This window comes from Mustelus asterias, chromosome 20 (genome assembly GCF_964213995.1).
Source record: "Mustelus asterias chromosome 20, sMusAst1.hap1.1, whole genome shotgun sequence".
Taxonomy (NCBI): domain Eukaryota; kingdom Metazoa; phylum Chordata; class Chondrichthyes; order Carcharhiniformes; family Triakidae; genus Mustelus; species Mustelus asterias.
This window is the reverse complement of record NC_135820.1, coordinates 45,473,360-45,497,601: the sequence shown is the minus strand read 5'-3', so window position 1 is coordinate 45,497,601 and position 24,242 is coordinate 45,473,360. Positions and strand designations below refer to the sequence as shown.

Here is a 24,242-nt window from a genome sequence, read left to right as displayed (position 1 = left end):
AGTCTAATGATCAGTGAGGGGGATAGGGGTTAGTTGGTCAGTGGAGGATATCGGTTGGGATGTTAGGTGGTTGGGTTGTATCAGCTGGCTAGTGGTCAGTGGGAGGCGAGGGTGGGGAGTTCATTGGTGAGTGGGGGTGTCAGGTGGTCGGTTGCAGGTGAGGAATAGCGATCGGGTGGTCAGAGGAAGGGATCAGTTGGTGGAGTGTCGGTTGATTGGGGGGAGGGTCAGTTTGTCGGGTGGCAAGGGCGGGGGCGGGGGCGGGGTTGGGTGGGGGGCAGTCAGCTGGCCAGGGAGGGTGGGTTGATCAGCAAGTCAGTGGGGTGTGATCATTGGGGAGTCATTGAGGGAGGCAGGTGGTCGGGATGTGTAGGTGATTGGTGTGTCAGCTGGCCAGTGGAGTGGAGAGGGGGGGGGGGCGTGGGGTTCAGGTGTTTGGGGGAGGGATTACATAGTCAGTGCAGAGGGGCATCAGGTGTTTAGGAGTGATCAGGTTATCAGTTGGGGGTCAGGTGTTCAGGAATGATCAAGTGGTCAGTTGGAGGAGGGGTTGCTTGTCCATCACTTGGGAGGTCAGTGGGGTGGGGAAAGCCTCGTGCACGTTCACGGTGTTTTAAACTTTCATTCTGGTGCCAGTAACGTTAGGAGTATTCCTCCACACCTTCCAAGGAGATAAACACATTTGGGAAAATCTTGGCTCCTGCTACCCCAGGTTCACACCCTCTTTCCATCCTGAAAACTTCACTGATCTCCCTTTCCTACTGCCAGCCAGTCTCTGGATAGCTACCTCTCGCTGCCTGAATCAGGTGAGCGGGTGAGTTAACCATGGTAAATGCATGGGGTTACGGGGGAAGGGCTGTGGGAGGAAACTGGAGCACCCAAAGGAAACCCGCACAGACACGAAGAATGTGAAAACTCCACACAGACAGTCAGCTGAGGCCATAATCGAACCCGGGTCCCTGGCACTGTGAGGCAGCAGCGCTAACCGCTGTGTCATCTATCACCCATAAAAATGATTGCAGCATAATGATTATAGCACTAATCACATCCCTTATCCACTAGGCCATGCGACCGGCCAACTATACTATGCAATACCATATAATAATCTATTATCCATGCCCAGATTATTATACAGTACTATACTATATAGCACTATGCAGTTCTTACCAGAGTACTATACAGTTTCAGCATGATATCCCCAGAGGTATACTTGACTAAATTGGCAAATATAACAGCATTGTCATTGTTCTACTAATTGAAACTCTGAGTGACAGCACTGACAATGTTGTGTCTACCAGCAAATACCACCCCCACCCCCACTGATCATGTACAACTTTTTCTCAAATTAAATTCATTAAATGTGTGCTACATTTTTTTCTTCCAATGTTGCATCATTTGTATTGAATTTCATTTGCCACAGTCAAGCCAAATGCTGCTTAGATCCTGTAACTCGATGGCTGCCTCTTCAGAAGCTCATCCCCATTGCACCCATAAGACCACAAGATATAGGAGTAGAATTAGGCCACTTGGCCCATCGAATCTCTTCTGCCATTCAATCATGGCTGATATTTTTCTCATTCCCATTCTCCTGCCTTTTCCCCACAATCCCTGATCCCTTTATTAATCAAGAATCTATCTATCTCTGTCTTAAAGACATTCAAAGACCTGGCCTCCACAGCCTCCTGCGGCAAAGAGTTCCACAGATGCACCATTCTCTGGCTGAAGAAATTCCTCCTCATCTCTGTCTTAAAGGATCATCCCTTTAACCTGAGGTTGTGCCCTCTGGCTCTAGTTTTTCTTACTAGTGGAAACATCCTCTCCACATCCACTCTATCCAGGCCTCACTGTATCCTGTGAGTTTCAATAAGATCCCCCCCTCATCCTTCTAAACTCCAACGAGCACAGACCCAGAGTCTTCACCCCAAACCCACTATGCCATTGGTATCACCAGATCATGAGTAAGTTTAAATATATTTTGAGTGTGTTCTTCTCAACAGGCTGGAAAAGTAATGTTATTTTGTTCCTAAACTTCTTAAAATGTTTCAAATATTCCAGAACATGGTTACAATTTTGTAGAAAATCAGAAGAAATATTCCTGATTAATTTCACATGAAATATTGACCAAAACAACGTTTGCCCAGATTAGGTGCAGGAAGTGCATACACCTCTCTTCAGGGTCTGTTTTTCATGTTTCGTGCAACAATGCACAAATTACGAAAGAACTGAACTGTAATAAATATAATGTCTTGTAAGTGAGCATCAAAAAGTATTGTAAAAATGACTGGTGTTTTTTGCACTGTTTGTAATTATCGGAAATGTCGTTTTGCAATGGCTTATTTCAGAGTTTTTATGAATAAAGTATATTTTTGAAATTTAAAAAAATTACGTAAGAACGTTTTTAAATACAGGGCACCTAAACCAGACATAATTAAATTAAATTGTAATGGAAGGAACAATTGCTTACTTTGTCTCTGTGCAGAGCTTGGGCATATGTTTGTGCATCGGAATTATTTGAGAGATCTCTTCCAGCACCCAATCCAGTATCGTTGGAAACTAATTGAGATGAACGATCAAATGGTGTTACCTGTTGTAGAAAAAATAGATACAAGCGTTTTAAAGAAAGATTAATTGTACAGCTTGGAAAACTAGTGCATGGTGGAACTTAGCGAGCAAATTTAAAGATTAAAGACTTAAATTTTTGACTTTTTTCATTAGTCTTTTAATCAAAACATTATTAAAAAACTATGCACGGATCATTCACCATATGAAAATGATGCACAAGATCTTAAGTTATGTTCCAGGTATGTCATGCAATATGTAAAAAAATGTATCGGACAGTATTTCACTCAGTAATTCAATTACTTATACTTGGCAGAATAAGGATGATTGAAGGAACTTGCATTACTATGGAATTGTAATTCATGCAGTTTTGAAGCTCAGTGCATTTGCTTACCTGACTATCTGCATTACCTCCTTCCTCATTGTAATTAACCAAAGTCCACATAGGTTCATTACAAGGCAACGAATATTGGGCCTTCTTTCGTGTAAAAGTGCAAAACATAAACAAACAAAAACCCACTGCAAAGTTTAAAAGAAATAAATTAACTTAGTTAATGTCTTTGAAAAATGGCTTCATTTCTTTTGATGAATAAGATGATGATGGAAAGTCCTTTATGTTTCTTTTGAACAACTGAGTATCACTAGTTTGGTATTGACAACTTATATTTATTTAACACATTTTGCAGATAATTTGTCCCAAGATACTTCACAGGAGTATTAAAACAACCAAGCCATACAAGAGATATTAGATAAGATGATCAAAAATGATAGGGTTTAAGGAGTGCTTTAAAGGAGGAAAATGAGGCAGAGTGGTGTTGAAAGTGAACTCCAGAGTTTAGGCTATAAGCAATTAAAGGCACAGCCACCAACAGTACAGCAATTAAAACCAGGAACACTCAAGTGGCCAGAATTAGATGAGCGCAGATATCTCAGAGGGCTGTGAGACTGGTGGAGTTTACAGAAATAGGGAGGAGGCGAAGCCACGGTGAGATTCAAAAAACGAGGATTTTATTATAGAAACATAGAACATAGAAACATAGAAAAACTACAGCACAAAACAGGCCCTTCGACCCCACAAGTTGTGCCGAACATATCCCTACCTTCTAGGCCTACCTATTACCCTCCATCCTATTAAGTTCCATGTACTCATCCAGGAGTCTCTTAAAAGACCTATTGAGTTTGCCTCTGCCACCACTGACGGCAGCCGATTCTACTCGCCCATCACCCTCTGTGTGAAAAACTTCCCCCTAACATTTCCTCTGTACCTACCCCCCAGCACCTTAAACCTGTGTCCTCTCATAGCAGCCATTTCCACCCTGGGAAAAAGCCTCTGAGAGTCCACCCGATCTATGCCTCTCAACATCTTATATACCTCTATTAGGTCGCCTCTCATCCTACGTCTCGCCAAGGAGAAAAGACCGATTATGATGGCTAAAACATTCTGATATTGTAAGCAATAGACTATCACAAATATTTTGTGTAGGGAATAAAAAGAATGATTTTGCAGTAGAAAATATACGCTAATGTGACTATGAATATTGCATGCCGAAACAAAGGGCTGAACTCCTTGAAGTACAAGGAACGACTGAGTACTTTACTCAATTCATGGTCTCTGACTTCACCATAAAGCACATTTCCTGGTTTACTAGAACCACCGGTGGATAAGGGTTATTTCAGGAAGGATAAACCTCAGTTCAATCTCCATTTTAGTCATTAATGCACCTAGTTTTTTAGACATTTCTTCAATAAATATGTAACCACTCCCATACTGGCTCATTGAGTTTCAGTAGGCAATATCACTCCATAAGAGGATGCACAGAAATATATTTTTACTCAGCATCCAAAGTTGTATTTACACTATTTTCCTCCAGTGCCAAACTAGCAGTGTAATTCCAGCTCAAGGTTCAACCTTAAACAGAATGGAGCGTATTGAAGCTCCATGGACCTGTTAAGTCCCCCACTTCTTCTGTTGACAATCTATGAAAGGTAAATTCAATGTAATCAGCTCACCTGTTAACATGCAGAGAAAATAAATTCTTCCCTTTAAACTTTTGACTCTCGGCCTCCCACTCTGTGCATTCTGTGTTCAAGGATTAACATAGTTCCCTCCTAAAGAGGACTATTCTGGCAAGATACGACTTGAGCAATAAAGCACTTTCCTGCTTTGTTTGAACACAGACTATGAGTGTAAACTTGCCCACCCCCAGTTCCATGTTGTATTTATTTAGACAAGGGGGTTCTGGACAGAAGTATTACTTTGAAGTTGAAACTTTAAATTCATAACATTAAAAAAAAATAAGGAACCGTGCATTACTAGAATTTAAAAGAAAATAATATCTGGCCTGTTTCCCATCAAAAATACAAGATCAACAAATTCAAAACATTTAAAGCCAACATGCTCTTTTCAGTTGGTTCATTCCGATGACTCATGTTTGAGAAGATAAACTCTGTGCCATGAATGTGACCTTTCATCGCACATTATGTTGTACTCTAGCGACACTGAATAAATAATAGATTCCTGGCTAAATATCAAGAAAGTCCCTGTTGTATAAACATTATTCAAAGTAAGATGTACTCTCATTTCTGATTGTTCATGTAATCAGTTTGCATAGTTTCTGTATGTTTTACAGGTGAATATCCATGACTGAATTCAGCAACAGAAAACATTCTGATGATTCACAACTGTTTTATTATAATACTAGAGTTTACTATGAATGCTACTTTCCACTCTTCCCTTTTCAATCCTCCCCGTCTAGAAAGCACCCACCCTGGGAGGACATTTAGCTCTTAAATTTGATTTGGATTTGGTGGATTTGATTTATTATCACATGTATTAGGATACCGAGAAAAGTATTGTTTCTTGTGTGCTATACAGACCAAACGTACCGTTCATAGAGTACATAGGGGAGAGGAAAGGAGAGGGTGTAGAACGTAAGAGATTGAAATCGAGCAGTGTTAAGAGAGTTTGTAAGAGTTATAGTATAGGTTTAAAAGTATAGAACAAGAGTAAAAGATAGAATTATCTTATTATTATATAGATAGAATAGATAAATGCAAGCTTCAATGAGATTCACCTGCTCTTAATTCACTCTGAGACCAAGACATGGGAGGATTTTCCGGCCACACTCACCCCAAGACCGGATAATCCCGCTGAGGTCAATGGACCTTTGCATGGTCCGTCCCCCCGACTACGATTCCCATGGCAGGGAGGGCGGGAAAATTCCGCCCCTGGTGTATTCTTAAAGGGACTTATATTTCTAACATTGTCACTGTGTACATGCATGTGAAAGAATTCCAAAAATTCCTACTGATAATTACCAACTTATAAATCTTCAACAAAAAAAACATTAAACAATGAACTATCACATTGATATTGTTGAAGGTTCTCTGACTTCTTTGCTCTACACTACATTCTCATCAATACCGATCCAAGAGGAGTTGATCATGTAATCAGTACCAAGGGAAAACGTTCCATTCTCTACATTATCAGTGTTCACTTTAGCAAATATGATAGTCAGCAAAATCCCTCAAAATATAAGCTGGAATTCTCCGACATCGCCTTCGGATGGGATTCTCCCGCTACAGAGAATGGAGTTTTAGCTGAGCGTCAAATTCTCTGTCCTCACTGGCAGAAGTGGTGGGGTAAATGAAGTTGGAAAATCCCCGCCATGGTCTGAAGAGACCCTTTGATCATTCAATAGAATCACGGATCTCAAAGGCTGGAATCTAGTTCAGTTAGGTTCACTTATTGAAAAAGAGGCAAATCAAAGCAAGGGAACTATAGGACTACCTAGCTGGACATCCATTATTGGGAAGAAGCTTTCATAAAGAATGCCATTTTTGATAACTGGGAAAGAAAAGATGCTATTAGAAATTCACAACATGGCTTCTCGAAAAAACAAGTCATATATAAAGTAGTTTTTTTTTAAGGAAGTCACAAAGATAGTGGATGACATCTACCTGGACATGCTGGAACATACTTTACACTCGGGGCTGGATTTTACGCCCCTATGAAGGATGTGTTTTTAAGGGAAAGGGGAATGTAAAATACAAGGGGTGGCAAGCCCACCACCTTTCCACTCACTCCCAAGCTATTCCCCCATAATAAAGTACATGAGTGCCAGAACCGGCAGCCCACCTGACATGTTAAAATGAATATTTAATGGTCAACTGAGCTTTTTCCCAAGCCAGTTGATCTGAATAATAGGCTCTGCCCTTGCAATAATACATGGGCAAGCGGGCAGGAGTGGGCAGACTGTTTTGTTAAACAAACTGCTTAAAAGGCGGGAAGAAAAGGGGGCTATAGCCTTTAGGGGCTGTCCAGTGCAAATTGGGGACACCTGCCCCAAGGCGATGAACTTTGTTCCTCCCCAACTGGGGTCCCAAACCTGCCCCCTTACTCCCCTTCTAGTCTCACCAATCCTTCTCCGTCCAAACTCTCAGACTAACCTGGGTTCCAAGGCCATGGTTATCATCATCCCTGGGCTGCTTACAGTCTCAACAGCAGCCACTACTACTTCTGACATTGCTGGGATTGCTTGAACTGTCAGATAATCAGGCTGACCGGTCGTTCTCACCTTGTTCACTCTCCCCACAGCAGTTTATCGTTACATAGAATCATTGAATCTCTACAGTGCAGAAGGAGGCCCTTCAGCCCATCAAGCTTACAATGACAACAATCCCACTCAGGCCCTATCCCCGTAACCCCACATTTACCCTGCTAATTCCCCTGACACTAAGGGGCAATTTAGCATGGCCAATCAAGCTAACCCGCACATCTTTGGCATGTGGGAGGAAACCGGAGCACCTGGAGGAAACCCACGCAGACATGTGGAGAATGTGCAAACTCCACACAGACAGTCCACCCATAGTTGGTATTGAACCTAGCGCTATGAGTCAGCAGTGCTAACCAATGTGCCACCGTGCCACTCAGGATGGCACAGTGGCATAGTTACAGGACATGTGAGTCGGCCTGGCATCCGACATTTCCTCTGGGGGAATGAGCAATACACCCCTCCCTCGCCCCCCCATAAAATTCAGCCATAGACTACTTTCAAGATAGAATCTTGTGGTGCCTTAATTAATGAAAATTGAGAAAGTTGGAGTAGGCTGCTGAGGCAAATTTAACAATTTGCTTTTAGGAATAAGAAAAATCGAAATTTTAAACTATTAATATTTAAAAGAGTATCAAGAACCAAAGGTCATAAATTCAAGGTAACTGATAAAAAATCAGTTGTGGAGGGGGTGGTGGTGAGAATTTTTTCACTGAAAGGATTATTGTCACGTGGATCACTGAATGCGAAACGACTGTGGAAGCTGATTTCACGATTAATTTTAAGTGATCCAGACAGGTACGTGAGGATGAGGAACTTACAGGGTTATCGATAAATGGGGCTAAGCATGACTACTCTTTCTCAGAACCTGCACAAGCATAATGGGCTGAGTGGCCTCCTCCTGCACTGAAACATCCTATGATTCAATGACATAAGCAATTTCAAAGTTATTTCATGTGAATTTGTTAACATGTTCATATTGTGATACCAGACCACATGATTTTGACATACACGCATGTCTTTTTTGTACATAAAGCTTTTAGTGCTCACTACTTTTATAAATTGAAGTAGGTTTTAATGATGGATCACTTCAACATGTATGTTTACGACATATATCCTTTAGAATGTGAAATTCACTGCCTTAGCTTTGAAGGTATTAAATCTCCACATAAGTGCAGGTAGAACAAAGCAAATTACAGCACAGGAACAGGCCCTTCGGCCCTCCAATCCTGCACCGACCAGGTAGTCGGAAACCTCTGAATGATATAAATATTTTTTAACCGAATGTAAGAATGTACCACGTGAGATTGCATAACAGTGTGTACTTACAGAGAAAGAGTAATAAACCAGTAAAGAGCAATCCAATCGCAGCTCCTGATAAGATAGTTGTTGCAGGCTTTGGAACAGGGCATGTTTTCCCATCAAGACAATGGCAGATACGCAGATTCAAAGAACTTTCCTGGGTAATCCCCTGCCTATCTCGGATTTTGACAGGCACAGTGTAGTCTCCAATGGGAATCCTCTTTTTCCTCACAAGCCGAACAGTGTTGCCTGACACAACAGAGTACCAAATGAAAATCCATACATCCATACATACGGTGCAGAGGGAGGCCATTCAGCCCATCAAGCCTGCACCGACAACAATCCCACCCAGGCCCTATCCCCGTAACCCCGCGTATTTGCCCTGACACTATGGGGGAACTTAGCATAGCCAATCAACCTAACCCGCACATCTTTGGAGTGTGGGAGAAAACCAGAGCACCCGGAGAAAACCCACACAGACACAGTGAGAACATGCGAACTCCAAACCGACAGTGACTGGAATTGAACCCAGGTCCCTGGCACTGTGAGGCAGCAGTGAACCACAGTGCCGCCCCTAAAAATAATGTTAGGAGATTGACAAAGTGGTAATATAGTTTAAACATACTTATTACTTATTCTTTCGAGCAGCAAGGAAACAGATGACTTAATTGAAAACTTTTTGAAAAGTTTTCTAAAAATTGCTTCGATTATACAGGTCACCAAAATCTTGATGGCATTTATGCTGATGGGAACTTACGGTCTCATTGATGGCACACCCCCACCATGGGTTTCCTGGCAGCAAGGGGTGTGTTGAACGGGAAACCCCGTTTCCTGCCACTGTGAAACACTCCGCAAAGAGGGAGGAAGATTCCATTCATTGGGCGGGAGCTTCGCTCGTCCCAAAACTATAAAGTCCCACCCAAGGTCAACAGACCTTTCCATGGTCCGCCCCTTGCCTGCTCCGGCAGGTGGGGGTATAAAATTCTGGCCATCATCTTTACTTTCTGACTGATGACTGGCATTCATTTTGTGGGGACTGATATTAGCCGTGCAAATTAGCTTTATAGAGTCATAGAGGTTTACAGCATGGAAACAGGCCCTTCGGCCCAACTTGTCCATGCCGCCCTTTTTTTTAAAACCCAATTGCTAATCCCAATTGCCTGCATTTGGCTCATATCCCTCTATACCCATCGTACCCATGTAACTATCTAAATGCTTTTTAAAAGACAAAATTGTATCCGCCTCTACTACTACCTCTGGCAGCTTGTCCCAGACACTCACCACCCTTTGTGTGAAAAAATTGCCCCTCTGGACACTTGGATCTCTCCCCTCTCACCTTAAACCTATGCCCTCTAGTTTTAGACTCCCCTACCTTTGGGAAAATATATTGACTATCTAGCTGGTCTATGCCCCTCATTATTTTAAAGACCGCTATAAGATCACTCCTCAGCCTCCTGCGCCCCAGTGTATCCAACCTCTCCTTATAACTCAATCCATCAAGAAATCATAGAAACACTACAGTGCAGAAGGAGGCCATTCGGCCCATCGAGTCTGCACCGACAACAATCCCACCCACGCCCTACCCCTACATCCCTACATATTTACCCGCTAATCCCTCTAACCTACACATCTCAGGACACTAAGGGGCAATTTTAGCATGGCCAATCAACCTAACCCACACATCTTTGGAGACATCAAGTCCCGGTAGCATCCTGGTAAATCTTTTCTGCACTCTTTCAAGTTTAATAATATCCTTTCTATAATAGGGTGACCAGAATTGCACACAGTATTCCAAGTGTGGCCTTACCAATGTCTTGTACAACTTCAACAAGATGTCCCAACTCCTGTATTCAATGTTCTGACCGATGAAACCAAGCATGCCGAATGCCTTCTTCACCACTCTGTCCACCTGTGACTCCACTTTCAAGGAGCTATGAACATGTACCCCTAGATCTCTTTGTTCTGTAACTCTCCCCAGTGCCCTACCATTAACCGAGTAAGTCCTGCCCTGGTTCAATCTACCTCGCATTTGTCTAAATTAAACTCTATCTGCCATTCATCAGCCCACTGGCCCAATTGATCAAGATCCCATTGCAATCGGAGATAACTTTCTTCACTGTCCACTATACCACCAATCTTAGTGTCATCTGCAAACTTACTAACCATGACTCCTATATTCTCATTCAAATCATTAATATCAATGACAACTAACAGTGGGCCCAGCACTGATCCCTGAGGCACACCGCTGGTCACAGGCCTCCAGTTTGAAAAACAACTCTCTACAACCACCCTCTGGCTTCTGTAAAGAAGCCAATTTTGTATCCATTTAGATACCTCACCCTGGATCCCGTGAGATTTAACCTTATGCAACAACCTACCATGCGGTACCTTGTCAAAGGTCTTGCTAAAGTCCATGTAGACAACATCAACTACCCTGTCCTCATCTACCTTCTTGGTTACCCCTTCAAAAAACTCAATCAAATTTGTGAGACATGATTTTCCACTCACAAAGCCATGCTGACTGTCCCTAATCAGTCCTTGCGTCTCTAAATGCCTGTAGATCCTGTCTCTCAAAATACCTTCCAGCAATTTACCCACTACAGATGTGAGGCTCACTGGCCTGTAGTTCCCAGGCTTTTTCCTGCAGCCCTTTTTAAACAAAGGCACAACATTTGCCACTCTCCAATCTTCAGGCACCTCACCCGTGACTATCAATGATTCAAATATCTCGGCGAGGGGACACGCAATTTCCTCCCTAGCCTCCCACAATGGCCTGGGATACACTTCATCAGGTCCCGGGGATTTACCTACCTTGATGCGCTTTAAGACTTCCAGCACCTCCTTCTCTGTAATATGTACACTCCTCAAGACATCACTATTTATTCCCCCAAGTTGTGGCTATTTCAGAGACATGGATAGAGCAGGGGCAGGAATGGATGCTGCAGGTCCCGGGGTTCAAATGTTTTAGTCGAAGTAGGGAAGGAGGTAGAAGAGGGGGAGGGGTAGCATTATTGGTCAGAGATTGTATCACAGTGTCAGAGAGGAGGTTTGATGAGGACTTATCTGTTGAGGTAGTATGGGCGGAGATTAGAAATAGGAGAGGAGAGGTCACCCTGTTGGGAGTCTTTTATAGACCTCCTAAAAGTTCTAGAGAGGTTGAGGAAAGGATTGCGGAGTCAATCCTGCTTAGGAGTGAAAGTAATAGGGCAATTGTTATGGGGGATTTTAACTTGACTAATATTGACTGGAATTGTTATAGCTCTAGCTCGTTAGAGGGGTCAGTTTTTGTTCAAAGCGTGCAGGAAGGTTTTTTGACTCAGTATGTAGACAGGCCAACTAGAGGTGAGGCTATATTGGATCTGGTGCTGGGAAATGAGCCAGACCAGGTGCTAGACTTGGAAGTTGGTGTGCATTTTGGTGATAGTGACCACAATTCGGTTACGTTCACCTTAGTGATGGAAAGGGATAGGCATGAACCTCGGGCCAGTGGTTTTAGCTGGGGGAAGGGTAATTATGAGGCTATTAGGAGAGAATTAGGAAACATAGGTTGGACTAGGAGATTACAGGGACTGGGAACGTCCGACATGTGGAGTTTTTTCAAGGAGCAGCTACTGCGAGTCTGTGATAGGTATGTCCCTGTCAGGCAAGGAGGAATTGGTAGGGCTAGGGAACCGTGGTGCACCAAAAAAGTTTCTTTGTTGGTTAAAAAGAAAAAGGAGGCTTATGTTCGGATGAGACGTGAGCACTCGGGTAGTGCACTAGAAAGCTTTAGATTGGCTAAGAGGGAGTTGAAGAGCGAGCTTAGAAGGGCTAAAAGGGGACATGAGAAGACTTTGGCGGATAGGGTTAAAGAGAATCCTAAGGCGTTCTATAGGTATGTCAAGAACAGAAGGTTGGTTAGGGCAAGTTTAGGGCCAGTTATAGATGGCAGAGGGAAGTTATGTGTGGAACCGGAGGAGATTGGTGAAGCATTGAACCAATATTTCTCTTCGGTGTTCACGCAAGGGGACATGAATATAGCTGAGGAGGACACTGGGTTGCAAGGGAGTAGAATAGACAGTATTACAGTTGATAAGGAGGATGTGCAGGATATTCTGGAGGGTCTGAAAATAGATAAATCCCCTGGTCCGGATGGGATTTATCCAAGGATTCTCTGGGAGGCAAGAGAAGTGATTGCAGAGCCTCTGGCGCTGATCTTCAGGTCGTCGTTGGTCTCTGGTATAGTACCAGAAGATTGGAGGTTAGCGAATGTTGTCCCATTGTTTAAGAAGGGGAACAGAGACTTCCCCGGGAATTATAGACCGGTGAGTCTCACTTCTGTTGTCGGCAAGATGTTGGAAAAAATTATAAGGGATAGGATTTATAGTTATTTGGAGAGTAATGAATTGATAGGTGATAGTCAGCATGGTTTTGTGGCAGGTAGGTCGTGCCTTACTAACCTTATTGAGTTTTTTGAGAAAGTGACCAAGGAGGTGGATGGGGGCAAGGCAGTGGACGTGGTATATATGGATTTTAGTAAGGCGTTTGATAAGGTTCACCATGGTAGGCTTCTGCAGAAAATGCAGATGTATGGGATTGGGGGTGATCTAGGAAATTGGATCAGGAATTGGCTAGCGGATAGGAAACAGAGGGTGGTGGTTGATAGTAAATATTCATCATGGAGTGCGGTTACAAGTGGTGTACCTCAGGGATCTGTTTTGGGGCCACTGCTGTTTGTAATATTTATTAATGATCTGGATGAGGGTATAGTTGGGTGGATTAGCAAATTTGCTGATGACACCAAAGTCGGTGGTGTGGTAGACAGTGAGGAAGGGTGTCGTAGTTTGCAGGAAGACTTAGACAGGTTGCAAAGTTGGGCCGAGAGGTGGCGGATGGAGTTTAATGCGGAGAAGTGTGAGGTAATTCACTTTGGTAGGAATAACAGATGTGTTGAGTATAGGGCTAACGGGAGGACTTTGAATAGTGTGGAGGAGCAGAGGGATCTAGGTGTATGTGTGCATAGATCCCTGAAAGTTGGGAATCAAGTAGATAAGGTTGTTAAGAAGGCATATGGTGTCTTGGCGTTTATTGGTAGGGGGATTGAATTTAGGAGTCGTAGCGTTATGTTGCAACTGTACACAACTCTGGTGCGGCCGCACTTGGAGTACTGTGTGCAGTTCTGGTCCCCACATTACAGGAAGGATGTGGAGGCTTTGGAGAGGGTGCAGAGGAGGTTTACCAGGATGTTGCCTGGTATGGAGGGGAGATCCTATGAGGAGAGGCTGAGGGATTTGGGATTGTTTTCGCTGGAAAGGCGGCGGCTAAGAGGGGATCTTATTGAAACATATAAGATGATTAGAGGTTTAGATAGGGTGGATAGTGATAGCCTTTTTCCTCTGATGGAGAAATCCAGCACGAGGGGGCATGGCTTTAAATTGAGGGGGGGTAGTTATAGAACCGATGTCAGGGGTAGGTTCTTTACCCAGAGGGTGGTGAGGGATTGGAATGCCCTGCCAGCATCAGTAGTAAATGCGCCTAGTTTGGGGGCGTTTAAGAGATCCGTAGATAGGTTCATGGACGAAAAGAAATTGGTTTAGGTTGGAGGGTCACAGTTTTTTTTTTTTTAACTGGTCGGTGCAACATCGTGGGCCGAAGGGCCTGTTCTGCGCTGTAATGTTCTATGTTCTATGTTCTAAGTTCTCCAACATCCATGCTTTTCTCAATTGTAAATACTGATGAGAAATATTAATTTAGGATCTCACCCATCTCTTGTGGATCCGCACATCGATGACCTTGTTGATCCTTAAGAGGCCCTACTCTCTCCCTTGTTACTCTTTTGCCCTTCATGTATTTACCTGATTAAATATCATTAGTGCTAAATGAAGAGGTGACAAAGCCTCATTACACAGGAGCTATTCTACTTTTCACTGGATGACAAATGAAAAATGTTTCAACCAAAAGAAAATACACTGCAGATGCTGGAAAACTGGAATATTCATTTATCTGTTCCCCGCTCAAGATGCAGAGGTACGGGACTGACTAGGTTGCTCTGCAGAGAGCCGGTGTGGACTCAATGGGTTCAGCCATTATGACGATAGAGGCTGAATTTTACCAGCTCGCAGGGGGAACCAGGAAAATAGCGAGGTGTCGGGTCACTCCATCAGAGCACGTTATCAAGAGCAGGACCGGAAGCAGACAGGCTGCCTGCCTCAGGGAGGCGATCAATCGATTTCCTCAAATAGAGACCCAATTAGGGACCATCTTATTGTGTCATCGGCAATTTACCAACTGCGGGCAATCACCCACTGCTACATGAGGAGGCTGCCAACAAAATGAAGGCAAGGCACCCTGAGAGGATGGAAAGAGCGGAAAGCAGCCCCGCTGCCGCAGCAGAAAACCCAGAGGGGCTTGCCCTGTATTTTTAAAAAGATTTTCTTTGCCTACCTCTGCAGGCTCGCAGGGCCCCTGTCTGAGCAATGGCCACCGCTCCTGGTGGTGCTGCTGAGACTACTGTATTGTAGGCCCTGTCACTGAGCCAGCATGCTATTGGGGACTGGCTAATGGGACGGCGCCAACAGGTAACCTCATTGGTTGTTGCCTGCAAGGTTCCGGGGGAGGTCCAACGGCCCACCATAGTGTGTCAACAACACACATTCCCCCCAATGTTGGGCTGTCTACCCAGTCAGTATGCTTCAGCACAATGACTCTTGGAGATGCTGCCTGTACAAGCGTTTCCAGCATTTTCTGTTCTCCTTTCAATATTCCATCCATCTCATTTAAAGAGATTTATAGATATATACCTGTTGCTTTGCTTAATTTCCATAAGTCCTTTATGTGTTGTTCGTTGTCTAACAGTTCAAATGTGAAGGGACCACTGAAAGGATCCAGGTCATTGTCTTGTGCTGTAATGGTTATAAATTGGACTTCACCATCATCGCACATCTCTTGGGATGATTCAAGAAGGTAAGGTAGATTGTCATTAATATCAATCAGAGAAAGATACATCGTGCCAGTTCCTGTGGTAGAAGCTTCACCTGTAGTAAAGAAGAGATGGATGTCAATCCAAAAAGTCTCTATTCACATTATTATTTTTCTTGGACGGAGTAATTGCTCTGTAACCATTTAGCTGAGTATGGGAGATTTTAATCCCCACGGCAACTTCTAAGATGTAAAGTGGATGTAAAATATGTAAAAAATAAGAATTATTCAAAAAAGCCGTAATTTGAACAACAAAATAATTTACATTTAAATAGAGTCCTTAAGGTTCCAAGTGTTTCACAGGAGCATTATAAAACAAAACATGATACCTCACCACATAAGAAAATATGAAGTTTGCTCATCGAAAGCTTGGTCAAACAGGTCAGTTTGAAGAAGTATCTTGAAGCAGGAAAGTGAGGACTCCAGAGAGTTTTAGGGAGGAAATTCCAAAAAGGTAGGTGCTTGGCAACTGAAGGCACAACGACTAATGTTGGAGCAATTAAAATTGAGGATGCTCAAGAGGCCGGAATTAAATGAGTGCAGGCATATGGAGGGCTTTGGAGCCGGAGGAGATTACAGAAATAGGGAGGAGTTAGGCCACGGATGTACTTGAGAACAAGGATGTGAAATTTAAAATCAATGCGTTATTTGACTGCAATGTAGGTCACTGAGAACAATGTAAATAAGGGCAAGGGCAGCAGAGTTTTCGATATGGCTTTAGGTATATAGAAGGTAGAATACGGGAGACTGGACAGCCCTGGAATAGTCGAGTCCCATGGGAACAAAGGCCCAAATTAGGCTTTCAGCAGTAGATAAACTGAGGTTGTGATGAAGGTGGACAATGTCACGGGATGGAAATTAACGGTCTGTGTGATGGTGGGAATTTGAAGTCATAGCTCAACTCTGTATGAAATATAACACCGAGGGTGTGAACAATGTGGTTTGGTCTCAGGCAGTTGTCATGGAGAGGGATGGAACAAATTGCTGCAAAACAGTTGGGAACAGCTCACTATTTTGCTTAAGGCATATTTCAAAATTCTGGAGAGATTTATAGGTGGGAAGAGGTTAACTACATACTGAAGGGCCATTTTCTCCTCACCTCCACACCTTTCTTAAGCATTAATAGACTAGCAAGTCTGCTGCCATCCTTTGAAATGACCCAAAAGCAAAGAAGTTCAGTGCCACTGTCAATTTTACTGCTGCTGGCAAGGTGTGCCCGCTGTCATAGGTTCTCTTCCAAAAGGATACAGAAATCAGCATCTGCATTAATAAGTGCAGACTCTGGTGGCATAGACGCTGTGCCATGTGCAGGATGCTGATTCTTTAGTGGCAGACCCTATAGTGAGCACATCCTCTCTGTACCCTTCCTGCCACTCGGGCACCATCTTTGCATCCCTTGGAACCAAAGGGTTGCATTGGAGTGGCCATTCCTCACTGCTGCTCATTGCCAACTCTGAGTAACCGAACCTCATGTCCAGGACTGGCCTCATTGCCACCAACCGCACTGTAATAGCTGCCGGGACACCCCTTTATGCACCACTATCACCTGTAGGTGCATACCTCCCATTCACCCTCCCCCAAGACCCCACAAGCACCCCCAACCCCATCAGCCACTCTCCAAATCACCCGAGTGTCTGCAGAGTAAACTCTCATTGAGTTCTGCTTATGCAATAGCCACTCTCTGCCAATGCTCTCCGCTCCTTTTATTCCTCGCAATCCTCTATCACTAGTTCCCTGCTGTATTGTAGCCTCCTCTCCATGGATATCCTTGTGATCCTGAGACTTTCCCATACCACTCTTCCAATAATCTCATTCTTCCCTTCATTGAGCTCTCAATTAGCTCCTATGCATCCTCGATTGACGACCCACCATTTTCAGATATGTTGCTACAAGCCACTATATAATTCCTCCACCAAAATGGGTGAGAGGTGGGATTGTCTGGGTAAGTCACCACGCTGGTTAATGAAGTGTACCTGCCTCCCATCCCACCTCCACGGTGTGATGAGAATTGAGTTCACTTTCTTGCTGCATTCTATGACTACAGCACAGAAACCCTGCAAGTCTCAAGGAATCAAGCTCTGACCCAGTAAAGAGGAGTAGCAGATAACATGGATACAATCTGCTAGAACTATCTTAACTTAATTGCAAAATTGAAATATAGATATAAATCAAAATGGTTCATTTCTACTCCAGAGGCCTGACTTCCTTTGGTTCTATATTCCCAACACAACCTTTCATGTCGAGAAAAACCACAACATTCTTCTCAAAGGATCAATATTACTCCCTATGCATATCCTTCCATTAGCTCAACTGTTGTCCGTAATAATGTCAGCAGTATAGATCTTAAAATTAATTTATGAAACATGGGCGTCATTGGCTAGGCCAGCATTCATTGCCCATTCTTTGGTGGTGGTGAGCTGCCTTCTTGAACCGCTGCAGTTCCTGAAGTGTAGGTACATCCACGGTGCTGTCAAAAAAATGCCCAATATGTAAGTGTTAAATTAATCTTTTTGAGAGAAGACTTACCTTCCTCAATCGCATAGACAGTAAATGTATAAACACTGTTATTCACGTAAGGTGATTCTCGATCCAGTGTTTTCACTGTTGAGACAACACCAGTGCCAGAATCTACAGCAATCCATTCAGCTGGGTCAGATGCTTTTACGTATCTTTCAAACAAAAAGACACATGAGGGGTTATTCAAGAATTTGGATTCTTAATCACTGATAAATCACCGTGTATTTTTACACATGACAGCTGGATCTCCTGCACGAGGTTTGTCTGAGGGGTTCAGAGAGGAATCCTCTGGATTTGTTTTCCCCTTCTTGCCCTCAGTTTTACTTTGGTTTTTTCACATCTCCCAGGAGATTTTGTGGCTTTAGTGTTACAGTTTATTAGTAATTTGGTATCTGTGTCACGTGTTGATAATTCCTTCCATGACTTTGCTGATGAATGTCACTGTTCTTTTTTACTTACATTACCATGTTTTCTGAATCAAGACAACTCACAAGACAAGATAGAGATAATCTAACTTCTTTTATAGGGTGGGATGTGGGTGTTGCTGTCCAGGCCAACATTAATTGCCCTGTCCTAATTGCCTTTGAGAAGGTGGTAATGAACTGCCTTCTTGAACCGTTGCAGTACCTCAGGTGTAGATACACCCACAGTGCTGTTAGGGCGGGAGTTCCAGTATTTTGACCCAGCAACCGTGAAAGAATGACGATATATTTCCAAGTCAGGATGGTGAGTGACTTGGAGGTGGTGATGTTCCCATACATCTGCTGCCCTTGTCCTTCTAGATGGTATAGGCTGTGAGTTTGGAAAGTGCTCTTGAAGGAAGAGGTTGAGGGCATGGAAGATACTGTTGAAGGAGAGGTTGAGTGTTTGAAAGGTGCTGTCGAAGGAACCAGACAGTAATTGGCTGGATTACATTTATCATGTCTTTTTAGGGGCTAGGACATACTAGACAATCTTCTGTACAGTCAGGCAGATGCCAGTGCCATGAAAATGCTGCTATAGTTTTAGTGAAAAAAAGAGACATGCTGTCGGAGCTTTTCATTGTGCATCCATCAGGACAGAAACAAAACTGTTAATACGGCTGCTGCTTTCAGACCTGAAAAGTGCCCAGTCTATCTCAAGTTACCCTGGAAGAGTTAAATATATCCCAAAACTTTCAGCAACAGAGGAAGCTAGCCATTCCACACTGCTATTGTGCAATGGCAACACGAGTGGTGTTTTTCACTAATGGGATGCTGCCGTCAAGTTAAAAATACATTCTGCCTATCGCACAAATGAGTAAGCATGGTATATGAATGTCAGTCCCTGTGCAATATCAAATATATGGACTGTATGTCGCAATGACAGGAGGATTATATCTAAAACTGTGACCATATAGCTTCTCAGAATAGGCAGACTACAGATCAACCCATGTTTGCAAAACTCAGAACATGAGCTTGGATTTTCACCAAGTTGGATTGATTTGAGGGACTTTTAAAAATGATGGATGTATCCCACTTCCAGGATTCTCGACCCCATTCTCAGACTGTGTGATTTTCCGGAATGCCTTAGAAAATTGTGGGCTGTTTCCTGTCAGAAGTCTACATCCAACACTCTCAATCTGGCTGATTTCATTGTGAAGATGAGTATCTTCTACTGCCAGTTGGGCCAGGTTTTTAAGGAGTCGTGGTTCGCAGCCTCTCAGAGAAGCCATGAACCCCAATGTGCATGAGAAGACCTTTAAGAGGTAAGTCCCCCCCCTCATATCCCCTATACCAGGATCTACCCTTCCACCCACTCCTTCTGACCCCTCATATGCTTTGTGCCAGGTCTGACACTTGCATGCACATTGACTCACTATAAATTTCTAGAACTAATGAACACTGCAGTTTAAAGAGGAATGTGTAAAATAAAAGCTTATCCTATGAAGTAAAAGTCTAGGTTGCAAACTAATAAAAGTGTCAATCATCCAGATCCTTTAAAGTTTCAACAGCCACAAACTACATACACTGAAAACACTTCAGTTACGTCAGAAAACATTGTGAAATTGACTGCAAAGAATAGAGAGCTTGAGCTATCTCTCAAACACTGTTCCCTCGGCAAAACAGGCGTTCTGTTATTCCAACAGATGTCTCAGCTGTCTGCCAAGTGTACAGAATTAGATGTGGGGATGAGAGGAAGAGCAGAACTTGGCATGGAGGCACAAGGGGCTATTTGGGGGATGAGGAGACATGGATGGTACATGGGGAGTGTTAGGGTTAAGGGCTGGAGGGCCTGTATATATTTTTCCACTGGACAAAGTTCCACAGCACCAAGATGGGCCTTTTAAACAGTCCGTCTGCACATCCGGCAGACCCTGTGGCACTTCTGCATTTCTTCCCGGGTCATCTGCCCAACTCCATCTTGCACCTGGCCTCAAACGAGGATTTTGCTTTGGCAGACACTTTCCCCTGGAGCGCTATTCATCATCAAAGTTGGAATTATCAACAAATGCATAAAGTGACAGAAACTCACCAAGAATCTATATCCCCAAAGCTATGCAACCTGCTAGGAGAGGTAAATAAACAAAACAATGTAAAAATAAGGTTAAATAAGAGACAGGAGTTCTGGAAAATTTCTCTTTGACCCCCTCAGGAGAACAAAACTTTGCATGAGATCAGATGGCCTCACTTTCTCAATCTGTATCATTGTACAAGGAAAGATTTCTGATGAAGGGTATACAACTTAAACATAATCTGTGTTCTCTCTTTAACTGTGTGTGACTGTGTGTGTGTGTGTGTGCGAAAGTTAGTGCACATTTTATTATTTTACTGAGATTGTTCTAAGCATAATAAAGCTAAACTCTTCCTTTGTTAAACTCAATAGGACCTGTCCATTGATTCCTTTATGATCACAGCACGTAAATAGTCAAGTCATAGAATCCCTACAGTGCAGAAGGAGGCCATTCAGCCCATCGAGCCTAGATAGACAACAATCCCACCCAGGCCTATCCCTATAACCCCATGCATTTACCCTAGCTAGTTCCCCTGACACTAGGGGGCAATTTAGCATGGCCAATCAACCTAACTCGCACATCTTTGGACTGTGGGAGGAAACCCACGCAGACACGGGGAGAATATGCAAACTCCACACAGACAGTTACCCGAGGCCAGGAATTGAACCCGGGTCCTTGGTGCTGTGAGGCAGTAGTGCTAACCACTGTGCCGCCCACTGAACTGGCAAATATATCCTTTTCAAACAGAAAGGACTGTTGCAATCAAATGAGGAGATGGCAAAGAGGGGAGCCATTGGTCCCCTCCTCACTTGTTTGTGACACAATAATCTTAGATGGTATCAGATACTATATAATAATATTTTGACAAAATGAAACAATTAGAATGTAAATGTAAAATGTCATGATGTAAGTTCTCTTACGTTCAACAAGTTTTTTTTACCTGATGGAATGCTTATAGAATTTATCAGTATCAGTAGCATTAAACTTTCCCAGTATCTTTCCAGGCTTCTGACCTTCAACCTCCTGGACAGTTAACATCGAAGGGAAGAACACAGGAGCATCATTCTTGTCCTTCACAGTGACAACTGTAGTAAGCTCGGACAATTTTATAGATGTGTTGCCATTTATTTCCTGGCATGTAAATAATGGCTCTTCATTTTCAACAGTTATCCTAATGTTCCTCCTGGGGCCTTGTTCATAATCCAAAGACTGGAATAGTCAAAAGCATATTATAAGTTTGAAGCTAGTATAAATGACTCAGAAAATGTTTCATAATGCTAATGAACCTGGCAAGTTGCGTTATATCTTGGCTATTCTTAGTGAATTCAATAAAAGCTCAGATTGTTCCTGAGTTGTCAAATATTTAGGGGTTGTATCAGCATTTTCTCAATCTGTTGATCAACATTTGAGAAGATGGTGGTGAGTTGCCTTCTTGAACCATTGCAGTCCCTCAAGTGTCTTTCCAAGGGTTCACTTTGTACTGAATTCAGAAAGTCTGCATTTCTCATCTCGATGAGCACAAATTAGTTAAAGGATTCAGGATAGGAAGGAATGGAACAAATATATGTTTGATGGAAAGAAGAGATGAAATTTAGAGAACTAGCGCAAAAGTGACTTGGGCAATGGTTATGAAGGCATATTCAATGAAGGTTATTGTCCAGGATTCTCTAATCTTATTCACTCTGCCTTCACTGCCAGCGAGAACAGGGAATTTGGCACTGAGCCAAAACTCCGCTGCCTGCAGCGGGACTGGAGAATCCCAGCTGCAAGTGAGGCCACAGAATTCTGGTCATTGTCTTTAGTAAATCCCGAGTACACAATGATTACAGAGTTATTCTACTTACACGTGCCTAGCTATGCTTCAGTGACACTGTTAGGTAATTATTTGTGCAGGTTTTGAATGCATTCTGAAAGAACAATAACCAGCATGACTTGGAAATCCAAATTTAACAGCGGTTTAGGAACATAGGAACAAGAGGAGGCCATTCAGCCTGTTGAGCCTGCTCTGCCATTCAATATAATCATGGCTGATCGAACACTTCAATGCATTTTACACATCGTATCCTCATAACTATTTATATTATTGTTAACCAGGAATCTATCAATATCTGCTTCAAACAGAATGCATCAGAATGGTGTACTTAGATTTTATTGTCCAAACGTCCAATTAAATGAAAAAGGATTCTTTTCTTAATTTTATTACAAATTAACAGGTGGGATTTTACGAGCCTCACTTGAGCGAGACCGGAAATTCCCACCTGAGGTCAATGCACATTTCCGTTGTTCAGCCCTCACCCGCTCCAATTCCATGGTGGGCAGGGCGGTAGAATTCTGGAGAAAGTTTCTCAAAGCTAAAGCTTGCTATAAATTCAAGTTCAATGATCTACAATTCAGATTCAGTGATCTACAATTTATTTCAGCCTGCTGCTCTCACAGGAATCATTGGGAGCAAAAGATTCCAGATTTGGTTCTGGGTTTTGAATAATCAGGTGATTCAGCAAGTAATCGAGGCACTGAAACTGGCCTTAGCGCTCCTGGAATAGGAAGGAAGATCAATTAGAGGGAGTTCCTGACCCTGAATGCTAATCAATCAACCATAGTGAAAGGTGTATGTGTGCGGATACAGAGTGAGAAAAGGATTAGCTGAATTATGAAGCCTCTGGAGTTGGATTAAGGCAAGACACCGATTAAAAAAAATTAGATTTTGAGTCCCAGATCCCTAAATATTTAATTCAATCTTCCATGCAACAAACACAAAATGAAAATAATAAACTAAAGATATAGGAAAAACTGTTAAATAGACCACAACACTGACATAGAAAACGAAACTAAAATATTTATGTCTGCAAGATATAAATAATGGTGACATGTTTACCTCAATCCTTTTTTTTATCTGAAAGCACAAATACTACAGTAAAAGTACAAGCAATATTCTCAAATTAAAATACAATACCTTTATAAGAAAGAGAATTCCGTCATTTGTTTCTGGATCTGTTTCAATCCTGTAATTGTCATCTTCATTCCCTTCCACTATTTTGTATCTTGCTTTCCAGGCTGGTGTGTGAGGATTGTCTTTATCAGTAACACTTATTCTTAATACAACTATATTATTGGCATCCTCATCAATAATAGCTGAAGCCTATAAGGAAAAGGAAATCAGATAGTCAAGAAAAAAAAAATAGATATTAGAAAACAAATAGCTGATTACTCTCCATTGTATCATAACTTGGATTCCAAATGTGTAAATATAAAATTTTAAAGTCAAAATAAGTTTATGCTTTCATTATAAATTCCTCCACCATTCTGGTGCCCATATTTCTAGACTTACATTGTTGATTCTTTGAGTTACTGTTTTGGAATGGTGATTCATGCACCAATTCATCTGGGTTTCCTACTCTGCAGAGTTACTCTTTTTTAATGAAGAATGCACAGGGTTATGGGGAGAAAGTGGGAGAATAGCACGAGGTGAGTTGCCCATTTCCAGATTTCCACAATGGGCCGAACAGCCTCCTTCTGCATTGTAACAATTCCGTGATTCTGTAAATTCTGCTCATTGGAGGCAGAGCAACATCAATCTGGATTATCAAGGCAAGTGATTGAAAGAGATTTTATAGCAATATTTTAATGATAGTTAAACCTTTGAAATTTGAACATTGAAATAATGTCCAACATGGAATATTACAGGAAAATTACACCATATATCTTGCATTGATATGAAATTTTGGGTTTGTCATTTTGGGTTTACTATAAAATTATAATATATAAACTAAAGAAGACAATTTTAAAAGGGCTGCAGAAATAAACAGACCTAGGGGTTAGCATATAGAAATATTTAAGGGTGGCAGGATGGTAGCACAGTTGTTAGCACTGCTGCCTCACAG

General features: G+C 42.6%; 1 protein-coding gene across 2 annotated transcripts in view; it reads right to left on the bottom strand.

Moving 5' to 3' along the window:
* Window positions 1–24,242, bottom strand: part of LOC144508503 (cadherin-like protein 26) — a 101,379-nt gene that overhangs the window by 43,058 nt on the left and 34,079 nt on the right. For both annotated transcript variants that reach the window (XM_078236481.1, XM_078236482.1), the window contains exons 7-13: window positions 23,315–23,500; window positions 21,302–21,570; window positions 17,898–18,040; window positions 15,194–15,427; window positions 8,442–8,663; window positions 2,954–3,078; window positions 2,465–2,584 (exon numbers count right to left, since the gene is read on the bottom strand). In XM_078236481.1, the coding sequence (XP_078092607.1) occupies window positions 2,465–2,584; window positions 2,954–3,078; window positions 8,442–8,663; window positions 15,194–15,427; window positions 17,898–18,040; window positions 21,302–21,570; window positions 23,315–23,500 (1,299 nt within the window). The remainder of the gene's footprint in view (window positions 1–2,464; window positions 2,585–2,953; window positions 3,079–8,441; window positions 8,664–15,193; window positions 15,428–17,897; window positions 18,041–21,301; window positions 21,571–23,314; window positions 23,501–24,242) is intronic.